The 22,851-nt window shown below is 64.2% G+C and overlaps 1 protein-coding gene across 1 annotated transcript in view; it reads left to right on the forward strand.

The window, feature by feature from the left end:
* The first annotated feature begins 17,482 nt into the window (after positions 1 to 17,482).
* TH (tyrosine hydroxylase) overlaps positions 17,483 to 22,851 on the forward strand; it is a 15,390-nt gene continuing 10,021 nt past the window's right edge. The window contains 8 exon segments of the mRNA XM_034646222.1: positions 17,483 to 17,747; positions 19,144 to 19,359; positions 20,659 to 20,833; positions 21,112 to 21,200; positions 21,595 to 21,662; positions 21,953 to 22,003; positions 22,334 to 22,479; positions 22,560 to 22,755. Coding sequence (XP_034502113.1) covers positions 17,658 to 17,747; positions 19,144 to 19,359; positions 20,659 to 20,833; positions 21,112 to 21,200; positions 21,595 to 21,662; positions 21,953 to 22,003; positions 22,334 to 22,479; positions 22,560 to 22,755 — 1,031 coding nt within the window. The 5' untranslated portion in view covers positions 17,483 to 17,657.

The following is a 22,851-nucleotide window of genomic DNA, read 5'->3' on the forward strand; positions in this document are numbered from 1 at the left end:
AGCCCAGTTCTAGTCAGCCCGGGGCCCCGCCAAGGAGCCCAGACATCTCTGCACAGACTGCAGGCTTCCCCTGCCCCCCGTCAGCTGCCTGCTGGACCCTCCCCAGGCAGGCTGCATCCTCTTTTCCAGCCAGACCCCCACAAAGGGGCGGGCTGGGAGGGAGGTGATGCCCCAGATGGCCGCGTGGGGGCGCCAATCTACAGGAAATGCCGGGAAACCGCTGGCTGGTCAGGGCGACTGCTGCCCCCAACACCCAGGGACTCTCCGTGGCTTGGCGGAGACAACCCAGCGCGTCACTGCCCTAGGAGAGCTACTACCCCTCCCCCCGGAAGCAAGAGTGTTTGGATGGGCGGGCGAGCGGTGCTGCAGGACCAGAGGCTGGATTCCCGGCAGCCCGGTTCATTCAGGGCCCACGGCTGAGTGGCCGGCGCCCCGCCCGGGGGGGAAGGGGCAGATGGATGCAGGCTGGGCAGTGGGGGCCTGCGTGTGCGTAAGGCACGGGGGTCCACAAGGCAAGCTCCAGGGGCATGGAAGGGAGGTGCTGGGAGGGTCTGAGGACCCCGCCCCATCCATGTCCCACCCCCCAGTGTGTGTACCCCGAGAAAACACCCACACACGATCATCCCCACAGACTCAAATGTGCCCACACTCCTCCCCGCAGAGACACCCACATACACCCCCCGACACACCCCACTGCACGCACCCTCCACACCCCGCAGGAACACCCCATCCTCCCTCCACGTAGACACCCCACCACCACCACTGGAGACAGAGCCTAGTGCACAGAGAGGGTTGAATACCTGCTCAAGGTCACCGATACGTCCCTCATCCCCCTCCCCCATCATGCTGACTATGGCTATGGGTGGATCCCAGATCCAGCTGGGTCATGAAGACCAAGACCCAGGTGCTCCCCCATCTGCTGTCCCTTCCCTTCCCAGGATGGGCTTCTGCCCCCTTGCAGCCATCTCACCTCCCTCGACAGATGCACACCCACATGCACGCAAACACACACACTTGCTTACACACACACACACTTGCAAACATGCACTTGCATAGGCACACATGCATACACTTACACACATGCATGCACACATGCACACGTGTTCACACACACATACACACTTGTGCATGTATGCATATGCACGCACACACTTGCACATACTCACACTCACACCCATGCATACACACATGCATACACGCCCCCGCTTACAACACATGCGTGCACATACACACTCACATACACGCACATGCACACACACATGAATACACACCCATGAGCACATGTACGTACACACTCAGGCACGTAAACGCATGCTCACAATTCACACATGTACACACACGCTCACACTCACACTCACACTCACACACACATGCACATTCACACAAGCAGATGTACAGACATGTACACACTCATACACACAAACACGCACTCACACGCATGAGTCCACGTGCACACACTCACACATGTACATACACACTCACAGACACCAACACATGCACATACAGCCACACACATATACACATGCTCAGGCACAAAAACACACGTGCACTCACATGCATGAGCTCACACACGCTCATATGTGAGTGCACACACACACATGCTCACATGTGTGTGCACACGCCGACACACACTCACACGTGAGCGCACACGCCGACACACATGCTCACACGTGAGCGCACACGCCGACACACATGCTCACACGTGCGTGCACACGGCGACACNCTGCTGACCCAGCCTGGAAAGCACCACCCACTGACCGCCAGTGTTTGGAACTTCCGACAAATCCCACCTCTAGCCCCGGGATCTGGGAAAAGGGGACCTGTGCACCCCACCTGCAGTCTAGCCCAGTTCTAGTCAGCCCGGGGCCCCGCCAAGGAGCCCAGACATCTCTGCACAGACTGCAGGCTTCCCCTGCCCCCCGTCAGCTGCCTGCTGGACCCTCCCCAGGCAGGCTGCATCCTCTTTTCCAGCCAGACCCCCACAAAGGGGCGGGCTGGGAGGGAGGTGATGCCCCAGATGGCCGCGTGGGGGCGCCAATCTACAGGAAATGCCGGGAAACCGCTGGCTGGTCAGGGCGACTGCTGCCCCCAACACCCAGGGACTCTCCGTGGCTTGGCGGAGACAACCCAGCGCGTCACTGCCCTAGGAGAGCTACTACCCCTCCCCCCGGAAGCAAGAGTGTTTGGATGGGCGGGCGAGCGGTGCTGCAGGACCAGAGGCTGGATTCCCGGCAGCCCGGTTCATTCAGGGCCCACGGCTGAGTGGCCGGCGCCCCGCCCGGGGGGGAAGGGGCAGATGGATGCAGGCTGGGCAGTGGGGGCCTGCGTGTGCGTAAGGCACGGGGGTCCACAAGGCAAGCTCCAGGGGCATGGAAGGGAGGTGCTGGGAGGGTCTGAGGACCCCGCCCCATCCATGTCCCACCCCCCAGTGTGTGTACCCCGAGAAAACACCCACACACGATCATCCCCACAGACTCAAATGTGCCCACACTCCTCCCCGCAGAGACACCCACATACACCCCCCGACACACCCCACTGCACGCACCCTCCACACCCCGCAGGAACACCCCATCCTCCCTCCACGTAGACACCCCACCACCACCACTGGAGACAGAGCCTAGTGCACAGAGAGGGTTGAATACCTGCTCAAGGTCACCGATACGTCCCTCATCCCCCTCCCCCATCATGCTGACTATGGCTATGGGTGGATCCCAGATCCAGCTGGGTCATGAAGACCAAGACCCAGGTGCTCCCCCATCTGCTGTCCCTTCCCTTCCCAGGATGGGCTTCTGCCCCCTTGCAGCCATCTCACCTCCCTCGACAGATGCACACCCACATGCACGCAAACACACACACTTGCTTACACACACACACACTTGCAAACATGCACTTGCATAGGCACACATGCATACACTTACACACATGCATGCACACATGCACACGTGTTCACACACACATACACACTTGTGCATGTATGCATATGCACGCACACACTTGCACATACTCACACTCACACCCATGCATACACACATGCATACACGCCCCCGCTTACAACACATGCGTGCACATACACACTCACATACACGCACATGCACACACACATGAATACACACCCATGAGCACATGTACGTACACACTCAGGCACGTAAACGCATGCTCACAATTCACACATGTACACACACGCTCACACTCACACTCACACTCACACACACATGCACATTCACACAAGCAGATGTACAGACATGTACACACTCATACACACAAACACGCACTCACACGCATGAGTCCACGTGCACACACTCACACATGTACATACACACTCACAGACACCAACACATGCACATACAGCCACACACATATACACATGCTCAGGCACAAAAACACACGTGCACTCACATGCATGAGCTCACACACGCTCATATGTGAGTGCACACACACACATGCTCACATGTGTGTGCACACGCCGACACACACTCACACGTGAGCGCACACGCCGACACACATGCTCACACGTGAGCGCACACGCCGACACACATGCTCACACGTGCGTGCACACGGCGACACACTCACACGTGACTGCACATGCCGACACACACTNCGCCGACACACATGCTCACACGTGAGCGCACACGCCGACACACATGCTCACACGTGCGTGCACACGGCGACATACTCACACGTGACTGCACATGCCGACACACACTCACATGTCAGTGCACATGCTCACACGTGAGTGCACACACTGACACACTCACACGTGCGCGCACACGCAGACAGAGCCCACAGAGAGCAGCTGTGCCGCAGGAGCACCATCCCTTGGGTCCGCTGTTTTGCTGGGGGAAGAGCGCTGGGCTGAGTCCAGAGGGTCCCAGGCCGGTGACCTGAGGAGGGGCCTGTCTCCCTGTCGCCGGGCGAGGTGGTGAGGGTGCTGGCAGGGAAGGAGGTCCTTGCCCGCTGAGCTCCACTTCCCTTCCGTGGCGCTCGCAGTTCCCTTGGTGAAGCAGAGACTCTCTGTGACCTGGAGCTCCACCCCTGTAAGGAGGAGGTGAGCTCGCGCCCTGCCCTGTGCTCCTTCCTTCCCTGCCACCCCTCCTCCTTCCCTCCTCTCCCTGCTGGCCTTCCTCCCGTCTTCCCGGCTCCCCTCAGCTGCTTGACTCCTGGTGGAGTTGCGGGTGTCACCTGTCAGGGTGACACAAACCAGGGCCACCTGGCGGACAGGCTGGAGGAGCAGAGCGGCTCCACGGTGCCTGCCGGCAAGGACGGGCTGCACACCCGGGAGAGTGCCATGTGCCCGTGACAGCACTGCTGGGGTGGGGGTGCCAGGCCCTGTGGTTGCTGCCAGCCATCACGGCCACCCCACCTCCCCACCAGCCCCACCGCAGCCTGTGAGCTTGGGGTCAGACCCCCTGCACGGGGCACGGGCATGGAGGTCTATCAGGGAGTGGCCGAGCGGTGCCTCTTCCCCCTTGTGGCATCAGGGCCAACCCCATCTGGGCCTAGGAGCAGCCTGTGGGCCTGGGGCCGAGCCTCCTTCCTGCCAGGCGGCATCAAATCCCGGACCCTAGGCCCCGTGCTGGGGCAGGGGAGCTCAGATTGGCCTTCCCAAGCCATCACCCCAGGAGCAGACGCCTGCCGTCCCTGCTGGCAGTGGGGAGCGCTTGTCTGCCACTGGCCCCCGTGCACCCCATCCCTGAATCGTCTCGGCCCAGAGGCCTGCTCCCCTGGGGAAAACTGCCCAGGTCCCAGGGGCTTGGCAGGATGCCCCCTACCCTCCACTCCCCTGTCAAACAGGGGTGAACTTGGGAGGGCCTGAGCCTTCTCGTTCCATCAGGGAGAGGCCCCGAAGCAGTGGGAGCTGGCGATGGGCCTGTCACCGATGGAGGTGACCCAGGACTCCCAGGCAGGAGGCTGCTTACCCCTCCAAGGGGCCTTCGCCAGGAGCAGGCTTAGCGGCCGGGGCAGCTGTCCTGCTGCCCGCCCAGCTGGGAGAGCCCGGGGCCTCAGCCGCTGCCCCTTTCCTCTCTGAGATGGAAACCGCCTACTTTGGGTGTGGACTATGGGGGGAGCCCTGGCCTGGGGCTGGGGGGCTCTCGCTGCTCTGGCTGAGGAGAACGGGGTCTCCTTGCAGCCCACGCAGTGCAGGTCCTGCCTGTCCTGAGAAACGGAGCCGCATCTCACCCCGGCCCTCTGTGGCAGCAGGGGAGGGGCCATTAGCTCTCTCAGGCCGCAGAGACCGTCACTGGGACACCAGCGGCCGCCGAGCACTGTGCACGGCCACGCGGGACACACCACGACCCCATTTGCCTCCTGCCTTGAAAATTAAGAGACTCAGGAAGAGCTGAGCCCCCAGACATGTCCACTTGCCCCCTCCCTGGAGCTGGGGCTCCCTCGCGCCGGGAAGGGCTTCCCAGCACGGCCGCACACGGGCGTCTCATACAGAGCACCCCGGTTTGCCTAGGCCCCTGGAGGGGCCATTAGGCTGTTTCCTGGGGACTTGACACCTGCTTTCTGTTTCAGGGATGCCGGAGGGATAACCTGTCCTTTCTCCTCCCTGCGGAGGGATAACCTGTCCTTTCTCCTCCCTGCACTTCTGTGCCTGGTCGGTTTTTCTAATGAGCATGCGTTACTTTCACAATCAGGATCATCAGTTAAAACTGGTTCTTCAGTTTTAAAGCCACGAACATCCCACCCACCCGACTCCCAAAGGATACCAAGTGCCTGGTGAAAATTTCAACAGGACCGAGGGACATGGGGGGAATTTCAGCTTCTCTTTGCTGTGGCTCCCAGCCCCCCGGGGCGCCTTTCCGGGGCCAGCCCGGTGTCCAGGTGGTGGTGAGTCTGGAAGCCACAGTGCAGACGCGCCTGGGACAGGCACCTGCTTCTCTCCCCTTCCCTGCAAGCCCGGCCCCTGTGCGTGCGGCAACCCACCTCCCCTCACTTGCAGGCAAGCTCTGGGCTTTCTCAGCACCCAGGGCACGCCGGCCTCCAGGGACCACTAGGTTTCCATGTTCCAGCGATTATCCTCCTGCGTGCGTGCGTGCAAGGAGTCAGCATGCTGTGCTCCCCGTGGCCCCAGGCTCGATCGTGGACAGATAAGAGAAACAGTACCAGTCTCCTCTGCTATTAATATGTATCTGTTTCCGCAGATATGGGCTTGTGGGACGTCATGAGACAAGCGAGCGCTTTCCGAAACACTTCCACGGCAGCTCCGGGATGTCAGCAGCACGCCTCCGCTCGGCTGCACCCTGGACCACGCTCCCCTCCAAACTCTGCCACCCCACGCCCTTTAAAGCGGGGCTGGCGTGTGCAGACACCGTGGTCCGCCGATCTGGGTGTAGGGCTGGAGGGAACAGTCGCAGCAGAGCTGAGGAACGGCCAGGGATGCTCAGAGACGCCCCAGTGCGGGAAGCGTGGAAGGGCGGGCGGCTGCGTGCCATGCCACTCACCCCTAGCCGCTCGTTTTCTCTTGTTCTGTTCACTCTGCTGTGTAACGGCAGATAACAAGCCATTATTGCAAAATCAATACATGGTCTCGATGCTTTCAATGCGGAAGAACTAAATAGAAACGGAGCCTGGCCATCTGCAGGGACAGGGCTTTCGGCCTCACCCACGGGGCCCCCAGGCTGTGCCTGTCCCGGCCCGGGTTTGAAACCCATAATCAGATCAGGAAGTGCCACAGTTCCTGGAGGCTGCGTGGTGTGGCGGACTCTGCCCTCTGTGCTCCGCACGGAGCATCCCTGGGCTGGGGAGGGCAGGGGAGGACTCCTCCTTCCCTCTCTGCCTCCATCTGAGACTAGGGCAGGGAGGATCTTTGCCACTTCGCCCCTGGGCTGGCCTGGGCAGTGTGACTGGAGCCCCCTGCCCCGGGGCACCCCTCCACTGTCTGGGAGGGAGGGTCCAGGCTGGGAGACAAGGCTCCCTGGGGGCTGCCCCCTTGGCTCTGCCTCCCCGGGGATCGCAGCGACCAACCCGCAGGGATGGAGGAAGGACCCTCGCGCACATGTCTCTGTGTGTCCCAGGGTGGGCCTGTGTGTCCAGCGTCCACCTGGGCTCCCGGAGAGGGGCTGCTGGCTCTGCCGAGTGCGAGTGCAGCTGAGAGGGACAGCCTTGAACCCAGCTCAGCCCTCCCCTGCCCTCAGGGCAAGCTGACCACACAGGACAAAGGAGAGAAAAAACGGAAGCCGGCCCCCCCCCCTCTGCAGAAACCCCTCTGGAGCCTCCTTGCACGCACCCCTTCCACTCCGCTCCCAGCTGCGGACAGGCTCAGGGAGTCCAGAACCAGGCTCCCGGGGGAGGGGCCTTCCCCCACAGCCCGTGCCGCAGGACACTCGGCGTGTGAGCGTGTGAGCGTGTGTGCACATGTGTGCATGCATGCGCAAGCATCCTCGACGCTCACCTGTTTCGGGGGCTGACCTCAAAGAGCGGTGCCCGCGGAGCCTGGCCCCGGGCGGTCTCCACCAGCACTGTCTCGCAGCCGGCCCCCCATGGAGCCCCTCCAGCACGACCCCCTCTGTGAGCAGCCCCCCAGGGCACTCAGGTGGGTGCTCCCTTTGCAGTGACGGCTCCTGGGGGACACGTTCAGGTGGGATTGCTGGGTGGTTTGTAATTTGGAGGACTGCTGGGGTGCTCGCGCCAGACACCCACAGACGGCCAGGAGCGGTGTCCGGTGCCCCGCAGACAACAAGCCCCCTGCGGCATCGAAAGCAGGTGGGGGTCAGTGTCCATATTTGCTGATGTACAAAAATATCTGGAGATTTTGTTCCTGGGGTCCAGGGAGGCCCCTCCTCTGGGGTCTGACGATGGAGGCGTGCAGGCAGAGGGAAGGGGGTGTTCCAGAAAGGGGGCTGGTGGGCACTCTGGGCAGCGAGGTCATGCTGTCACCGACAGGGCCCAGGAGCCACTAGCGGCCCTTGAGTGAGAGTGTGACCGGGGCAGTGGACTTCTGTGAGATCGCTGGGGCACAGTGTCAGAGGACGTTGGCCAAGGAGAGAAGGCAGAGCGGTTGGCAGGAGGCAAGAGGCCTCCAGACACATCTCGGGGGTCCTGACCCACCTGGTTTGTCTCCTGGGTCGGTGGTATGTGCTGCACTGACCACGGCACCCCAAACACCTGCAGGGACGTGGAGGAGAAAGACCCCAAGGCCAAGGGCCCATGCGGGGAACGGGGTGAAGGAGGTAGATGGGGGCACGAGTCCCAGCCACAGGGACCCCCAGCTGGGAGCAGGCGAGGCCAGGGAAGGGAGACCGGGATGCTGGGTGCAGAGGAAAAGCACACCCCGCTGTGGGGAGGTGGGCCCTCCATGACCCAGGTGCCAGTGGGGCAGACGTGGTAGGGGTCCGCCTTCCCGGGGAGGTCACTTGGAGTTCCCGTGCCCCCCCCCAGAACCCGTGATCCCATCCTGCAGGCCGCCAGCTCCATCCCTAATCCCGCACTTCCGTGGGCGCCTGCAAAGGTGAATCGAGTTTCTGCCGCTTGTTCTCTGGAACAAATGCCTCGGGCTCTGATGTCCTCGGAAACGGAAACGTAATTGCTTGGCCCCGGAGGCCGGCCCCCCAGACGAGCCCCCAGACAGTCTGAGCTCTAGGAGTCCCCAGGGCAGCCCCAGGCGGTCTGGACAGAGTCAAGCCTCTCACGTTACCAGGGGGGCGGGAATGGCTGCCCCCACCCCGCAGAGAGAGGGGCACAAGTCCCCATCGGGGCGCATCTGGTGTATCTCAACACACCACGTCGTCCTGATGGGGTTTCTCTGCCTTTTGTAACTCCGACCCTTCTTATGAACATCAAACCTCGGCCTCCGCTCCTGGAGGTCGTGCCCCCCGTGGCACCCCCACGTCCGTGGGGACTCAGGACGGCTCACCCCAGCCCGGAAGACCCTGCCAAGGCTCCTGCCCGCACTTTGTAACAGGAAACCAACAGCCGTCCCCGTGCAATTCTCATCCACACGCACAACCGCACGGTGACGGCGAACTCGGGACCACGGGTCCCCGGGTCGCGGACGGATTGGGGGAAGGCTGCATTTCCCTCAAGGGGGGCGCGGCTCCCTTCGGGGTGGGGCTTCTAGACAAGGCCCAGGCGGCCAAGACCGCGGCGAGAAAGGCTGACCGCCTGACCGCAAAGAGCCAGACGGGCCGGGCGCTGGGGAAGCGATCTCGCAGAGCAGGAGTGCTGCCCGATCGTGCCCTGAGGTCTCCGTCCCCCGTCTCCATGCGGAAGGCGCAAGTGCCCACGGGGAAGAGGGACACCGCGGAACTGCTCTTGCAGGAGGTGCACGTGAGCAGGACTCCGTTCCACCTCACGCCCATCACTTGGGCAAGACGCAGGGTGCTTACGTGGGCTGTGGGGAGGACCTGGCTCTCAGGCGCTGCCGGCCACGACGCTGCGTGCGGGCGGCCGCGGGGCGGGCTCCTGGTAAAGCCTGAGATCCGCTCCTGCCCTGCATGCGCACCCTGCACGCTCGGGCACCAGCAGGTCCGGACCCCAGGGGACCCTGGGTTTCCGCGTGTGTGCGTGCGTGTGTGCCCACATGTGTCGATGGACACAGGACAACTTGTTGCTTCTGTAATTCAAGTGGAAAACAATAAAGCAGATGTGGTGAAATTAAAACGCTCCTACACCTTTGGTGGGACCACAAACTGGGGCAGCCACGGCACGCACAGCGCGGAAGGGCCTCAAACAACAGCACGGAACTACCATATGATCCTGCCACGGGCTGTTTACCCAGAGTATGCAACCGGGGACTCGAGTGGACGCTTGCACACGCACGTTCACAGCAGCTGACACGTGGAAATAGCCCAAGTGTCCATCGACGGACACGCGGATAAACGTGGTCCATCCACACACCAGACTGTCACTCGGCCTGAACACAGAGGAACACACTGACACCGGCCACAGCGTGGATGGACCTGGGGGACGTGACGCTGAGTGAAATAGGCCAGACACAAAGGGACAAATCCTGCAGGATTCACCCACATGAGGTCCCTAGGGTCTCCAGATTCACAGGGACAGAGAATGGACGGTGGGCACCGGGGCCAGGACGGGGGTCGGTGTCTCAGGGGGACGGAGAGTGGACGGTGGGCACCAGGGCTGGGGGAGGGCCGGGGGTCGGTGTCTCAGGGGGACAGAGTCTCAGTTTGGGAAGATGGAAAGTTCTAGAGACAGTTGGTGAGGACAGCGCACTACAGTGTGAATGTGCTTACTGCCCCTGAGCTGTGGGCTTAGGGGTGGTTACATGGTAATGTTTATGTTATATGTATTTTACCATGATTTAAAAAAATAAATAATTATTTTTGCAAAGCCAATCATTCGAAGAGCAGCGGGCTGGTGAGCAGTTGCGAGTGGGGAAGGTGGGCAGAGAAGCCACACTGGGGCCACCGCAGACAACCCGAGGGGCCTCTGGAGCACCCCTGCCCAGGGGGGAGTGGGGCACCTGGGGTGTTGAGAAGGGAGAGCGGCTGGAGCAGGCGTGAGGCCTGCAGGCCGCCACCGGGAGATGCGCTGGAGGGGTCAGGAGTGTGGGCCCAGCACAGTCAGCCCGGCTACCGCCCTGTCGCCTGCTGCCCTTTGCCCCCTGAGCCTCTCTCTCCGTTTACTTAACAGACACCTGGGGCCCACTGTGCCAGGGCTGGGGACGCGGGACGGGGGTGACCGCAAAGACACACAAAGAGACAGAGTGCTGGAAGGTCCTCTCCAACTATGAGATCCTCAAGGCAGGGCCCCTGCTGTTTTCAAAGGGCACACCCCAGGAAATGCTTGTAGCGTGACCCAGGGCGCACACAGACAGGCGCGTACAGCCGGCCCCCACTCCCCACGGCGCCCTTTCCCAGGGCCAGAACCTCGGCTTTGTGGGGCTCCGTGGGACCCGCCGCTGGGGTGGGAGCCGAGGCCCTGCACGAGCTCTCAGTCTGGCCCAAGGGGGGGCCGCAGCCGGCGCCAGGAGGGAGCTGGCGCAGCCAGGACGAGTTTATTAAAAACGAGCTGGAGATCAAGGCGGGCCAGCTCGTGTCAGCCGAGCTCATCCTGGGGCCCAGAGTCATCAAAAATAAGAAAGCGCAGATAAGCCCTGTCTAAATATCACGGTGAGCGGGGTCAGCGGCACGCAGCCTGCAAATGTCAGCTGGGGGCGGGGGCTCCTCCGCACCCCGGGATTAGTGGGAGGCATGGAACGGTTGTGCCCGCCGTCCCTGCCACCCAAGGGAGGCCCGAGCACGGAGGATTACCGCTGCCAGCGTCTCCGGGGGTGGGGGGCTTTGCTTTCCACCCCGCTGGCCCCTGGGGAAAGGGTGCCCGCTGCAGGGGGAAGCCCGGCGGGAGGAAGCTGAGCTTGGCCTGGGAGGGGGACACATCCAGGTCCAGACCCAGAACCGCAGCCAGGCTGCCCACAGAAGACCCCGGTGAGGGAAGGCGGGGGTTTAGGGAACAGCAGGACTCCTGGCGGCCTCTGACGGGGCTCCTCTCCCTGCCTGACAGTGGTCCTCAGTCCCCTCTGAGCCTGCGTCCTGCTCGGGGCTGCGTGCTTCCTTTGGGCGGGGCAGCGAGTGCAGGTCACCCTTTCTGGGCCTCACGTGTAGTTGGTGCTCTGGTCCCCTGTTCTTGCTTCCAGAGCCAGAGGATGCAAAATGTGTCTCCAGTGGGCAGAGAGACGAGGGAGGACAGATGTACGCTGCGTGGGCCGTGTGCCCAAGCCTCCCGTGGGACCAGGGAGCTCCCCAGGGGTGGGAATGGCCAGTACAGCCCCATCCTGAAAGTGTCAGCGCTGGGGGGGGACAAGGTGGGACCTCAGAGCAGCTCCCCACACCTCCCCAAAACAAGGCGGGGAGCTGGCATGGCTGGCCCAGCCCTCCCCACGCAGGAAGGCAGGCAGTGAGGCTACGTGGGACAGTGGGCGGATGGGGTCAGGACTCGGAGGGGCCTCAGTCCTGGGCAGCCCCTAACCCCCCGCCTGCTGCCAGTGGAGGGTGCCGGAAGCATGGCAGAGGCGCCTGTGGCCCAGGGGTGCAGGTGCATGGGCCCCCTGGGCACTTTCGGGGGGCCGGCCAGAGGAGGGTCAAGGTGGCGCTGGGCACCTGGAACCAGCCAGGCCAAGCAGAGCCCGGGCGGCACCCTCACTGGCCGCCCTTATGTTCAGCGGAGACGTTCAGCTGGTGTGCTCTGGGCACATGAAGCAGAGTGCTCCGTCCCCTCCTGAGTTTGGGCCCCTATGCCTCTGCTAACACAGCCCCGGGCTTGCGGGCCCACAGCCAGCAGCTGGCTCCCCTGTGGGACGGGCAGGGTCAAGGCAGGAGGCAGCCCCTTCACCACCAAGAGTATGGGGAGCCTGGAGCAGCAGGACCAGGGGCAGGTGACTGGGACCCTAGGGCTGGCAGGGAGAGGGCACCGGGCCTGTCACTGTGCCCGCGTCCTGTCAAAACACAGCTGTGCCCGCCCGCCCCCGAGTGACTCATGAGACCTGCACGTCGCTCTTGCCCTCCAGCAGGCTCTGTTGTCAGCTGACTGAGAGCCGGTGGGAGGGGGCGGCGGGCAGGCTGAGTCACTGCAGGGGGCCAGGCGGGGTGGGGGCTCGGGACGGGCCCCAAGGAACCCAGAGCACCTGGCAGGAGGCTGAGGCTTCAGCCGTGGCATGGAGTGACGGTCTAGAGGGACGTGGAGCCCGGAGCCACTCTCGGGTTGGCCGCCGTGGGCAGTCAGGCCTTCCGAGGCCCAGGGCCCACCGCACACACATGCCCGCACGCACGCACCCATTCAACACACGCCCACGTGCACGGACACTCCCGGGGGCACGCGCACGCACAGACTGCCAAAGCTGCCGGCTGAGCTCCTGAGTGCGGGCTCCTGGGCCCGGCTGCATGCACCGCCCCGGGTGCTCAAGGCCATGTTGACATCGGCGGGTGATGGGGGAGGAGCCTTCTGCCCGGAGCCCAGAGCCCGGTGTGAGGTCAGCATCCAGGCCCTGGAAGGCAGCTGAGCAGTAAAGGGGCGGCCACAAGAGTTGGGGGCGCTCTGTGGATTGGGAGTCACCGAGGGCTGCAGAGACCTCTCACTGGCCAGGGTCGCCAGACTCAGGCCTCTGTGACCTGCCCCTCCATCCCCTCCCCTCCCTTCCCCCAAGCCCTCTCCACCTTAGTCCCACAGGGCCTTCTGGCCACCTGGTTCCCCTCGCCTGGAAGGCACACCCCAGCCCAGTCCCCTCAGCCTCTGCAAACCCTGCAGGCCCGCCCTCCCTCCCTCATGCGGGTCTGGGTCTGACCACACTCGGCTCGTGCCCTCCCTTCCATGTTGGCTCAGGGTGCCCCACCCGGCTGCCCCGCTGCAGTCCCCTGCTGGAGGGACCCTAGGACAGACACCCTTAGGGAAGGTATGCGGAGCTTTTCCAGAGGCCCAAGAGCACCAATCCCAGATGCCAGTGGGACGTGGTGCCCCTCCTCCCCATGGGGATGGGACGGGGGCAGAGTCAGGATCCCCTCTCCCACACCCCCCAAAGGTGGAGTGCCAGCACTGAGCCAGGAGGCCAGCCTTCTGCCAGCCATAGCCCACGCCCCGACGAGGGGTCAGCCTGGTGGGAAGGGAGCTCAGAAAAGAGGCAGGAGGGAGGTCTGCCTGGAGGAGGAGGGGGTGGCCGTTGGGTCTGGGGGGCCTGGCGGGGCTTGGTCCGGGGAAGGGAGCCAGGCAGGTCACTGCAGGGGGCCAGGCGGGGTGGAGGGGCGGTTCTGGGGCTGGGGGAGGGGCAGGGTAGACATGGCCTCCTCCTCCCGTCTCTTCCTGAAGGTCTCACTTCCAAATGACCAATTATCCTGAGTGCCTCGGATCGACCAGTGAGGCAGCGGCTCTGGTCCGACCCGCCATGCGCTGCCCCCCACCCCCGCCGGCTCGCCCAGCTGCTCGGTTCCATTCGATGGCCTCGTTAGAGCTAATTGCTCTGACATTTCAGCTCTGACAGGGCCGGTGTGACAGGCGTCTTGGGTCTTCTTCCAGCTTGGGGGAGGGTGGGTGACTGCTACCCCCCCGTCCCCAAATATGGGAAAGGCCCCGGAGCCCTGGGGCTGGGAGAGGCTGGAGGTGGTGGCCCAGGCAGGAGGGGTGGGACACAGGCTTCCTTGTCCCCTGCAGCCCCTGAGGACCAGGGGACCCAGGGGTGGCCCAGGCAGCGTGACACCTGGAGCACCCCCCAGTTCCTCAGAGGGTTGTGGTGTGTGCCCATGCAGGCCCATCTCCCTGTGAGCAGGGACCCTGGTCCCAGGATCTGGCTCCGGAGGGGCCTTCTCTGGACACTTGCTGCCCTGGGCCCCGGGGCTGTGTGTCCCACAGATGCGTACCTCTCCCAGGACACAAACAAGGCCCGCCGACAAAGACCTTCCTCCTGGTCACACGGTGGAAGCAACCTCTGACCCCTGGATCGCAGGGAGCACAAGTCTCAGACTCTTTGCAGGCGGTTTTCGGCGGTGGGGCCCTGCAGTGCCACGGGACAGAGACCCCCAGAGAGGTGCCCCCTCAGCTGCCCTCAGCAGCTCAGGCTGGGCCCTCCTGTGGTTTGGGAAGGAGAGGAAGGGCGGGGGTCGGGCAGTGGGCAAGGCAGGGTGTCCGGGGGAGCAGCCCTGCCCTCGAGACAGACCCTACAGCCCGGAAGCCCCGCCCCTGCCCCACGCCAGGCGCCTGGTCGATGCCAGGGAGCGGCACGCTGTCATTATGGGCCATTACGTCCTCTGAGGCCGGGACGCAAAGAAGCCGCGAGAGGAAGAACCCAGCTTTGCCTGATGGTGTGGTGATGGGTGGGCGGGGGGGCTGCACAGGGGGTGGCCCCTCCTCCCAATTCAGCCCCAGAGCATACCGCCAGCGCGCTGCCCCCCAGCCCCTCCACTCCCCACCCTGTCCCCCCAGACCAGCTCATGGTCCCAGGGCTGTCTGGGCAGCAGCGACCCCATGTCCTCTTCTGGGGCCTGACTCCTGTGCCGTGGCTTGAAGCCCTACCCTCTGTCCCCGGGGCAGGGGCCGCTGGTCCCTGTCTGCCCCGTACATTCCTCCCCTTGTGGCCTGAGGCCCTGGATCCTTGAAAGGACAATGTCTTCAGAGCTGGGAATCCCAGGCTTGAGATGCTGCAGGACCCAGAGAAATCCCTCACCTGGGGCCTCAGTCTCCCCTCTGTAGAATGGGTCTGCGGACCTCAGCTCTCTGCAGGCAGGCGCTACAGATCACCCTCTGGGCTCAAGCCTGGGACCCCCTGGTTGCAGGGGGACCCGCGGGTGGGCGAGAGGACATGAGGGTGTCTGGCCAGGAGAGAAGATGCTGGCTGGAATGGACCTGGGGGTGTGGAGGAGGGGCCCGGCCTGTGCCTGGCATGGTCAGCCAGTCCTGCAGGGCGGGAGTGTGTGGGAAAGGCTTCCCAGGATGGACCCCCATGTCCATGGACAGACAGACACCTGGTCAGGTGAGGCCGGAGGCCAGAGGGGGCAGTGCACACCTTGGGAGGGTGTCCTTGGCTTCCGCCCTCCCACCCACTGCCACCTGGCCCCGGGGAAGGAAGCTTAGGCCCCACGGAACTTCCATGCAGGCCCACGCTGGCTCAGGTGGGCAAAGGAATTAAAAAACAATATTTGTGTCAGCAGAAGACATTTGCTGAAAGGTTAAATCCACACTCAGCCGCTCCTCCTGCGCAGTGCTTAACCCCCTGCCCCGCGCCCCCTGGGCAAACCGGCAGGCCGGGATCCGCATCCCTAAGGGGTCCCTAGCAGCCCACCCTGGAGGGGGCAGAGGAGGGCCTGCCTAGAGTTCCAGGAGGTCTGGATGCTGGCTGGGACCCTGGGAGCTCAGGGGGTTGCAGCTGGGGCGGTGGAAGCCTGCAGGCCTCGATGTCAGCGCCCTGGCGTAGAGCTCGCCCGGCCTGCACCCTGGGGGTCTCGGAGCAAATTCTTCTAGTGTCTTCAGGGCATACGGGCATCCCTAGGGAAGACCTCCTATGGGCCATGCCTTAGCAGCAGAGGCCGCTGAGACAGGCTCTTGAGCCCCGAGTCTGGGAGGAGTCAGGCCCAGACCACACCAGGCACCAGGAAATGCAGTGGGCCAAGCAGCTGGGGGTCCTGGCCACAGGGTATTTGCCGAGGAGGAGGAACAAGCCAGGAGGAGAGCAGAGGAAGGAAGCCAATATCAGGGACAAGACCTCGTAGACGTCACAGAATGAACGGTGGCTAAGTTGGGTTTTGTGGAGTGCATAGGAACTCAGCAGGAGGAGAAGGGGGTGAACGTTGCAAACTGGGTGTCATGGACCCCCAGTCCCTCCTGGAGCAGGAAGTGGGAGGAACCAAGGATGGGAGGGTCAGCAGGGCAAGGGGAGGAGGCACTTTCGCCTGCACTGACTGAGCTCTCTGCTTCCAGAGGGCAATGGGGAGCCACAGAAGGTGGTGAGGTAAGAGAGCGCCATGTTCAGACCAGTTTGGAGGACGGTCCTGGAGGAGGGGGGGTGGCCAGCCAGGAGTGGACCTGTGGAGTCCAGGAGGGGGTGTCCTGGAAGTTTGTTGCCCTGGACTGCGAGACAGCAGAAAGCCCACGTCCAGTGGCAGCCCCGTCAGGCTGAGCTGGCCCAGGGGCATCCTCCCCTCTCTCCACCGCACGTCCCGGGTGGGCTCTAGGTAGACCGTCCCTGCTGACCCCACAATGCCCGGGGCCCCGAGGAGTGCCCCTTTGGAGAGGGTCCTCTCTCGAGAGGAAATCTTTCCCGAAGGGCCTGGGAGCTGCCAGAGGTCTCGGCCAGAAGGTCCTCACACCGTGGCCCAGAGCTGTCCCTGGCAGGCTGACGCAGAGGGACTCATGCCGGCCTGACGCTGAGGAGGGGTCCCCTCCTGTCCCCTGGTCTCCGGGACCAGGTCCCTCGGCACGCAGGGATGGGCGTGTTCCTGGAACAAGAAATGGTCAGAGGGCCTCGAAGGACTCAAGGGGACATGGGGGGGTCTCGGGGGGACCACAAGAGGATAGGCTGCGGGCCAGGGGACACGGGGCACAGAAACCAGGGACAATTGTTATCGTTGTCCCTCCCCCCTGCTTCCTGGGCTCCTCACAGTGGAGGGATGGGCCTTTCCGGAACCTTCCAGGTCTCACTGGCTGTGTCTGCGGATCCAGGCCCAGGGAAATGGGATAAGGGACAGATAACACTCCTGGTGGTGGCATCGAATGGAACACGCCGTGGGACCCTGTTGGGAAATTCGGTGAAGAATCTTCTGGAAAAGCAAATGTTCTCCTGACATCCCAGGTTTGAGTCTGGATTTCTCCTCTCGGGGGTGTCCAGGCCACCTGCCACATGCCCTCTTGGGCCTCCCAGAATAGCACCTCCCTGTGTTCCCGCTGTCACCCCCCTTGGGGTGTGGAGCTAAGGGGACCCCAGGTGTCCCAGCCCTGCGGAGCCCGATCTCTGGAGCCGAGATGATTCAGAGCGAGGGCCGCTGCCTCTGCTGGCTGCCTGCGGCGGGGATGCAATTAGATTTAATGGGACAGAGCCCTTTCTCCTGTGCGTCTTCTCCGCTCCCGCCCACCGCCTCCCTCGGGCGGCGGGAGGCAGGAGAGGATGCGGGGAGGTGGGAGGTGGGGGACCCATAGGGGCCTTGACGTCAGCTCAGCCTATAAGAGGCCGCCTGGCAGAGGGCTGTGGAAGCGAGCCCCGGACGGACACCAGCGCCATGCCCACTCCCAGCACCGCCTCCCCGCAGGCCAAGGGCTTCCGCAGGGCCGTCTCCGAGCTGGACGCCAAGCAGGCCGAGGCCATCATGGTAAGGGGTTGCCAGAGCCCGGTGGCCAGAACGGGCCGGAGGGGCAGGGGTGTCCCCCGAAGGCTGGCAGGGGCGCCGGACTCAGGGTCTGTATGACACCACGGACCTGGGCGCGGCGTGGGGTCCTGGCTGTGAGCCCCTGCTCTGCCCAGGCTGACAGGAGACCCCCTGCCTGGGTGTTCGCAGCTCCATGGGTGGTGCCTCCCGGGCCCCGTGTGTGTGTGTGGCGGTGCCCCGGGCCCTGGCGGTGGCTCCTGGGGGGAGGTGCTGGCCACACGGAGGGGCGGACCCCAGTCCTGAGCCCAAGGGTGATGGGGACTCCAGGGCGATTTCCATCGTCATCCACCTGTCCACCGGCCACGTGTTCATGCCCACATGTGACCTCCCGTCTTGAATCCCACCTCCCCTGCCTAGCCTCCCTGGGCCCCTGACCACCAGGATGGTCCCCAAGGAATCACCCAGCCTCTGGGGCCCCTCAAGGGCAGGGGGTCTGTGCCGGGCATCCTCGCCTCCATGAGGCTGGATAATTGGAGGACACTCGGGCCGGATGAGGGGTCTTCCATGTCCTCAGGGATGCCCCAGAATAATCTGCTCCTGAACATTTCAAACGGGCTTTGTTTTTTAGACCTTGAATGGTTTGGGTTCTGAAAATGAGATTTTCAGGCACCTGCTCGGGGAACCCCCCCACAGGTTCTCAGTGAGACGCCCTCCCCACCCAGCTCCCAGGGCCCACCCAGCCTTGCAGGGGCACCCCGACCCAGGCGCTGCAGCCCTGCTCTGTCCACACCCCCGAGGCCAGGTGGGGCCTTGAGGGGCTTCTCCTGCACCCTCCCCACCATGTTCCGAGACCCGAGGACACCGAAACCTTCTTGGAAGCTCAGCTCCAAGGGATAAGCCCCAGACGTGCGGCTTCTCCTTCGCACAGGCCTGGGGGCTCACGGTCTTGGGCACAGGCTGTGGACCAAGCTCGGCCATGTGTCCCTGTGCCGTGGGGAAGGGCCAGGCTGGGGGGCACAGGAGAGGTCATTCAGCAGGGCTGGCACGGGTCCCTCCCAGGAGCCAGATCCCACGTTTCCTGCCTTCCCTGTGCTCTGGCTGATGCCCGCCTCCGGGGCCCGAGTCACACCTCTGTCACCTTGTCCGGCTGGGGCCCCGGGGGCAGAGGCAACGCAGCATGTGGGTGCCGTCCTCCCGCCACCCCCCCCAGCCTAGGGCTCCACATCTTCCTGGTCGCGCCCCACCCCCACCGGGTGGACCCAGGCTCTTAGTTCTGCCCCGGCAGGGTAGGCCTGGCCAGCCAGTCCCTCCCCTGGACACAGCAGGTGCTCACAGACACCAGCAGGTCAGAGCCAGGGGCCGGGGGCGGCCGAGCACAGGGTGTGTCCTGTCCCCACAGTCCCCCCGCTTCATCGGGCGGCGACAGAGCCTCATCGAGGATGCCCGCAAGGAGCGAGAGAAGGCCGAGGCAGCATCAGCCGCTGCCCCAGAGCCCGGAGACCCCCTAGAGGCCGCCGTGTTCCAGGACAAGGACGGGAAGGCCACGCTGAACCTTCTCTTCACCCTGCGGGGCACCAAGACCGCGCCCCTGTCCCGGGCCGTGAAGGCGTTTGAAGTGAGTGTGGCAGGTGCACACCTGTGGCTGGTGTGGACATGGTGTCCCCTCCATGGGACTTGCACAGAAGCATGGCTGCCCAGGCCACCGAGGGCCACGAGCGGAGAGGGTCCTAGGAGCCTTGGACCTGCGGGTTTGCACCCCCGAGAGCTCGGCGGGGGGCCACACGGTCCTCACAGGCCCCCTCATGGTCTCAGGAACTCCCTGAGCCCAAGCCCTGGGGCTGAGGCCACCGAGGCCTGACCCCCTGCCGCCCCCACACTCCCCCACGTCACACACAGGGTGACAAACGGGGTGAGTGTGTGTGGCTCCCAGCAGGGCAGCCTGGAAAGTGGGGGTCCCCCACTCCGCCTGCCCCTGACGGGCTCTGGCTAATGTGACAGCTGATGGCATTAGTCGCTCTGGCCCACCCGGCCTGGCGGGGCACAGGTTCCTGGCACAGGCGCCCAAATGACATTAGCGCTGGACTCCAGCTCCTGGACGGCCGTGTGGCCCGAGGGCCCGTCGGGAAGCACGCACCCTTGTTGCTGGGCGACGGGAGGTGGCGGTGAGCAGAGCCTTCCTGCCAGGCCCCTGGGCGCTCGTGGCACTGAGGGGGATGTTGAGCCTCCTGGGTGCGGGGGCCACAGTGGGGTCCAGGGCTCACTCCCCAGCCTCGGATGAGGCCACCAGGGTGGTGGACCTTCCGACCAGCAGCTGGGGTCTCAGGCTCTCTGGGTGTGGTCGAGGGACACGTCACATCACTGGGAACACTGGGTCAAGGGGCTGCGGTGACAACTCCCATTACACAAAGTGGACAAAACCCCATCTCCCGGCCGCAAGCCCTCCCCAGGCCGTGGTCTCTGCCGGAGTGTGGACGACGGCTTGGGGGTTCCTGACGGCAAACGTCCAGGGCGGGGCCGTGGGAGCTGACCCCCCCTGCTTCCCCCTTCCCGTCTCCCCGTCTCTCCTCCCTCCCTGTTCCTGTTTCCCTGTCTGTCTCTCTGTCTCTCTCTGTTTGTCTCTCTATCTCACCATCCCTCTCTCTGTCTCTCCATCTCGGTCTCTCTCCACCTCTCTATCTATCTCTGTCTCTTTCCATCTATCTCTCCCTCCCCCTCTCTCTCCATCTGTCTCTCTATCTCTGTCTCCTCTCTCCATCTCTGTCTTTCTCCATCTTTCTGTCTTTCTCCATCTCTGTCTCTCTCCATCTCTGCCTCTCTATCTCTGTCTCTCTCCATCTTTCTTTCTCCATCTCTCTCTCTCTCTCCATCTCTCTTTCTGTCTCTCCATCTCACTGTCTCTCTCTTGTTCCCTAAGACGTTTGAAGCCCAAATCCACCATCTGGAGACCCGGCCGGCCCAGAGGCCACGGGCAGGCAGCCCCCACCTGGAGTACTTTGTGCGCTGCGAGGTGCCCAGCGCCGACCTGCCGGCCCTGCTCAGCTCCGTGCGCCGGGTGGCGGAGGACGTGCGTGGCGCCGGGGAGAACAAGGGTGAGGCTGGTTCCTCTGTCCTTGTGGGCAACCCATGACCTTGAGATGGGGGTGCAGAGGCTCCTGCAGAAGACCCCTGGTGTGACCACATGTGTGGCTGGGCCCCCCCACCGCCGGCTCAGGCCCCCCGCCGTCTGTGCGCTGGCCAGGGCACCCCTGGGACCCTGCCCACTGTCATGCCCCCACCTCCCACGCCCACTGAGGACGCCGCAAGGGAGGCTGCCTCCAGGCCGGCCTGACGCTCATACAGGTCCCTGTTCCCTCCGCCCTCCGTGAAGTCCTCTGGTTCCCGAGGAAAGTTTCCGAGCTGGACAAGTGCCACCATCTGGTCACCAAGTTTGACCCTGACCTGGACTTGGATCACCCGGTGAGCTGGTGTTCCCGGGCCTCCTGGCCTCCTGTGCCCCCGTTCTCATGGCCAGGGTGGTGAGCATGGGTCCCAGGCCGACCCTGGATGGGGTGTCTGTCTGTCTGTCGGCCTCCCGGCTCCCAGCAGAACCACTGAGGCCGGGCTCAGTGCAGCCGCCTGGGCACCCCGCCAGTGTGGTGGGCAGGGAAGGGGTGTCGGGCAGGGAGGGTGCATCCGGCAGGGCGGGCGGGCGGCGGGGGGGAAGGGAAGGGGGTGGCAGGTAGGGAAAGGAAGGGGGCATCGGGCAGGGAGGGGGGGTCAGACAGGGAGGGGTGGGCAGTGGGCAGGGAGGGGCATAGGGCAGGGAGGGGGTGTCAGACAGGGAGGGAGCACGCCCGCACTCTGCCGCCAGGGCTTCTCGGACCAGGTGTACCGCCAGCGCCGGAAGCTGATTGCGGAGATAGCGTTCCAGTACAAGCAGTAAGGACCCTCAAGGCCTCGGTCTCGGGGACCCAGACCCCGTCCTGGAGACTCACACTGGCAGGGGGAGGGCCGTCTCTGTCACCTTCCCTGTCACTGTGGTCACAGCCTCGGGTCCCCNCTTCCCTGTCACTGTGGTCACAGCCCCGGGTCCCCAAGTCTCAGCCGAGCAAAGCAGGCAGCTGCCGAGGCCACACGCCCAGCCAGGCGCTCAGCCCCAAGCCCCTCCTGTCCGCCCCCCACACGCCCTCCCCGAGGGGCCCCCGCTGACTGCGCACCCCCCTCTGCAGCGGTGACCCTATTCCCCGTGTGGAGTACACGGCCGAGGAGATAGCCACCTGGTAAGACCCAGGTGCCCTGCTGGGGCAAGAGGGGACAAGGAGGGCCGGTGTGAAGGCCAGGGAGAGGAAGGACTTCCCAAGGCCCTGACCGTGGGCCTGGAAAGAGAGGCTGCTTCTGGGTCCGGTCGTCCCCATGGCCCTCTGTCCCTCGGAGCCCCCCAGTGGCCAGGGTCTTCAGGGTTTAGCGAGAGGCCTGAGTGGGGGCTCCCGCAAAGCCTTCTGGGGGGCAGAGCAGAGCGCCCACAAGGATGGGCTGCTCGGTGTGGGGAGGGGCCGGGGGCCGGGTGGGGACGAGGGCACCACAGCCAGGCCTGAGACCCCTCCCTGCAGGAAGGAGGTCTATACCACCCTCAAGGGCCTGTACGTCACCCACGCCTGCCGGGAGTACCTGGACGCCTTCCAGCTGCTGGAGCGCCTCAGCGGGTACCGGGAGGACAACATCCCGCAGCTGGAGGACGTGTCCCGCTTCCTGAAGGGTGCGTGGGCTGCAGGGGAGAGGCCCGCAGGAGGAGGGCGCCACCCAGCCTGGCGCCCTGACCACCTGTGGTCCTCGCAGAGCGGACAGGCTTCCAGCTGCGGCCCGTGGCTGGCCTGCTATCCGCCAGGGACTTCCTGGCCAGCCTGGCCTTCCGAGTGTTCCAGTGCACCCAGTACATCCGGCACGCCTCCTCGCCCATGCACTCCCCTGAGCCGTGAGTGTGCACCTGCCCCTGCAGCCCAGCCTTGCACAACGAGGCCGGCGGGATGCCCATGTTCAAGCACACGGAGCATGGACCGAGGGTGCAGGGGGCGGGCTGCCGGCCCCCTAGCTCCCCAGTGCCACCCCCTCTCCCTGCCCCCACAGGGAC

Source organism: Ailuropoda melanoleuca, chromosome 16, assembly GCF_002007445.2.
Source record: "Ailuropoda melanoleuca isolate Jingjing chromosome 16, ASM200744v2, whole genome shotgun sequence".
Classification (NCBI taxonomy): domain Eukaryota; kingdom Metazoa; phylum Chordata; class Mammalia; order Carnivora; family Ursidae; genus Ailuropoda; species Ailuropoda melanoleuca.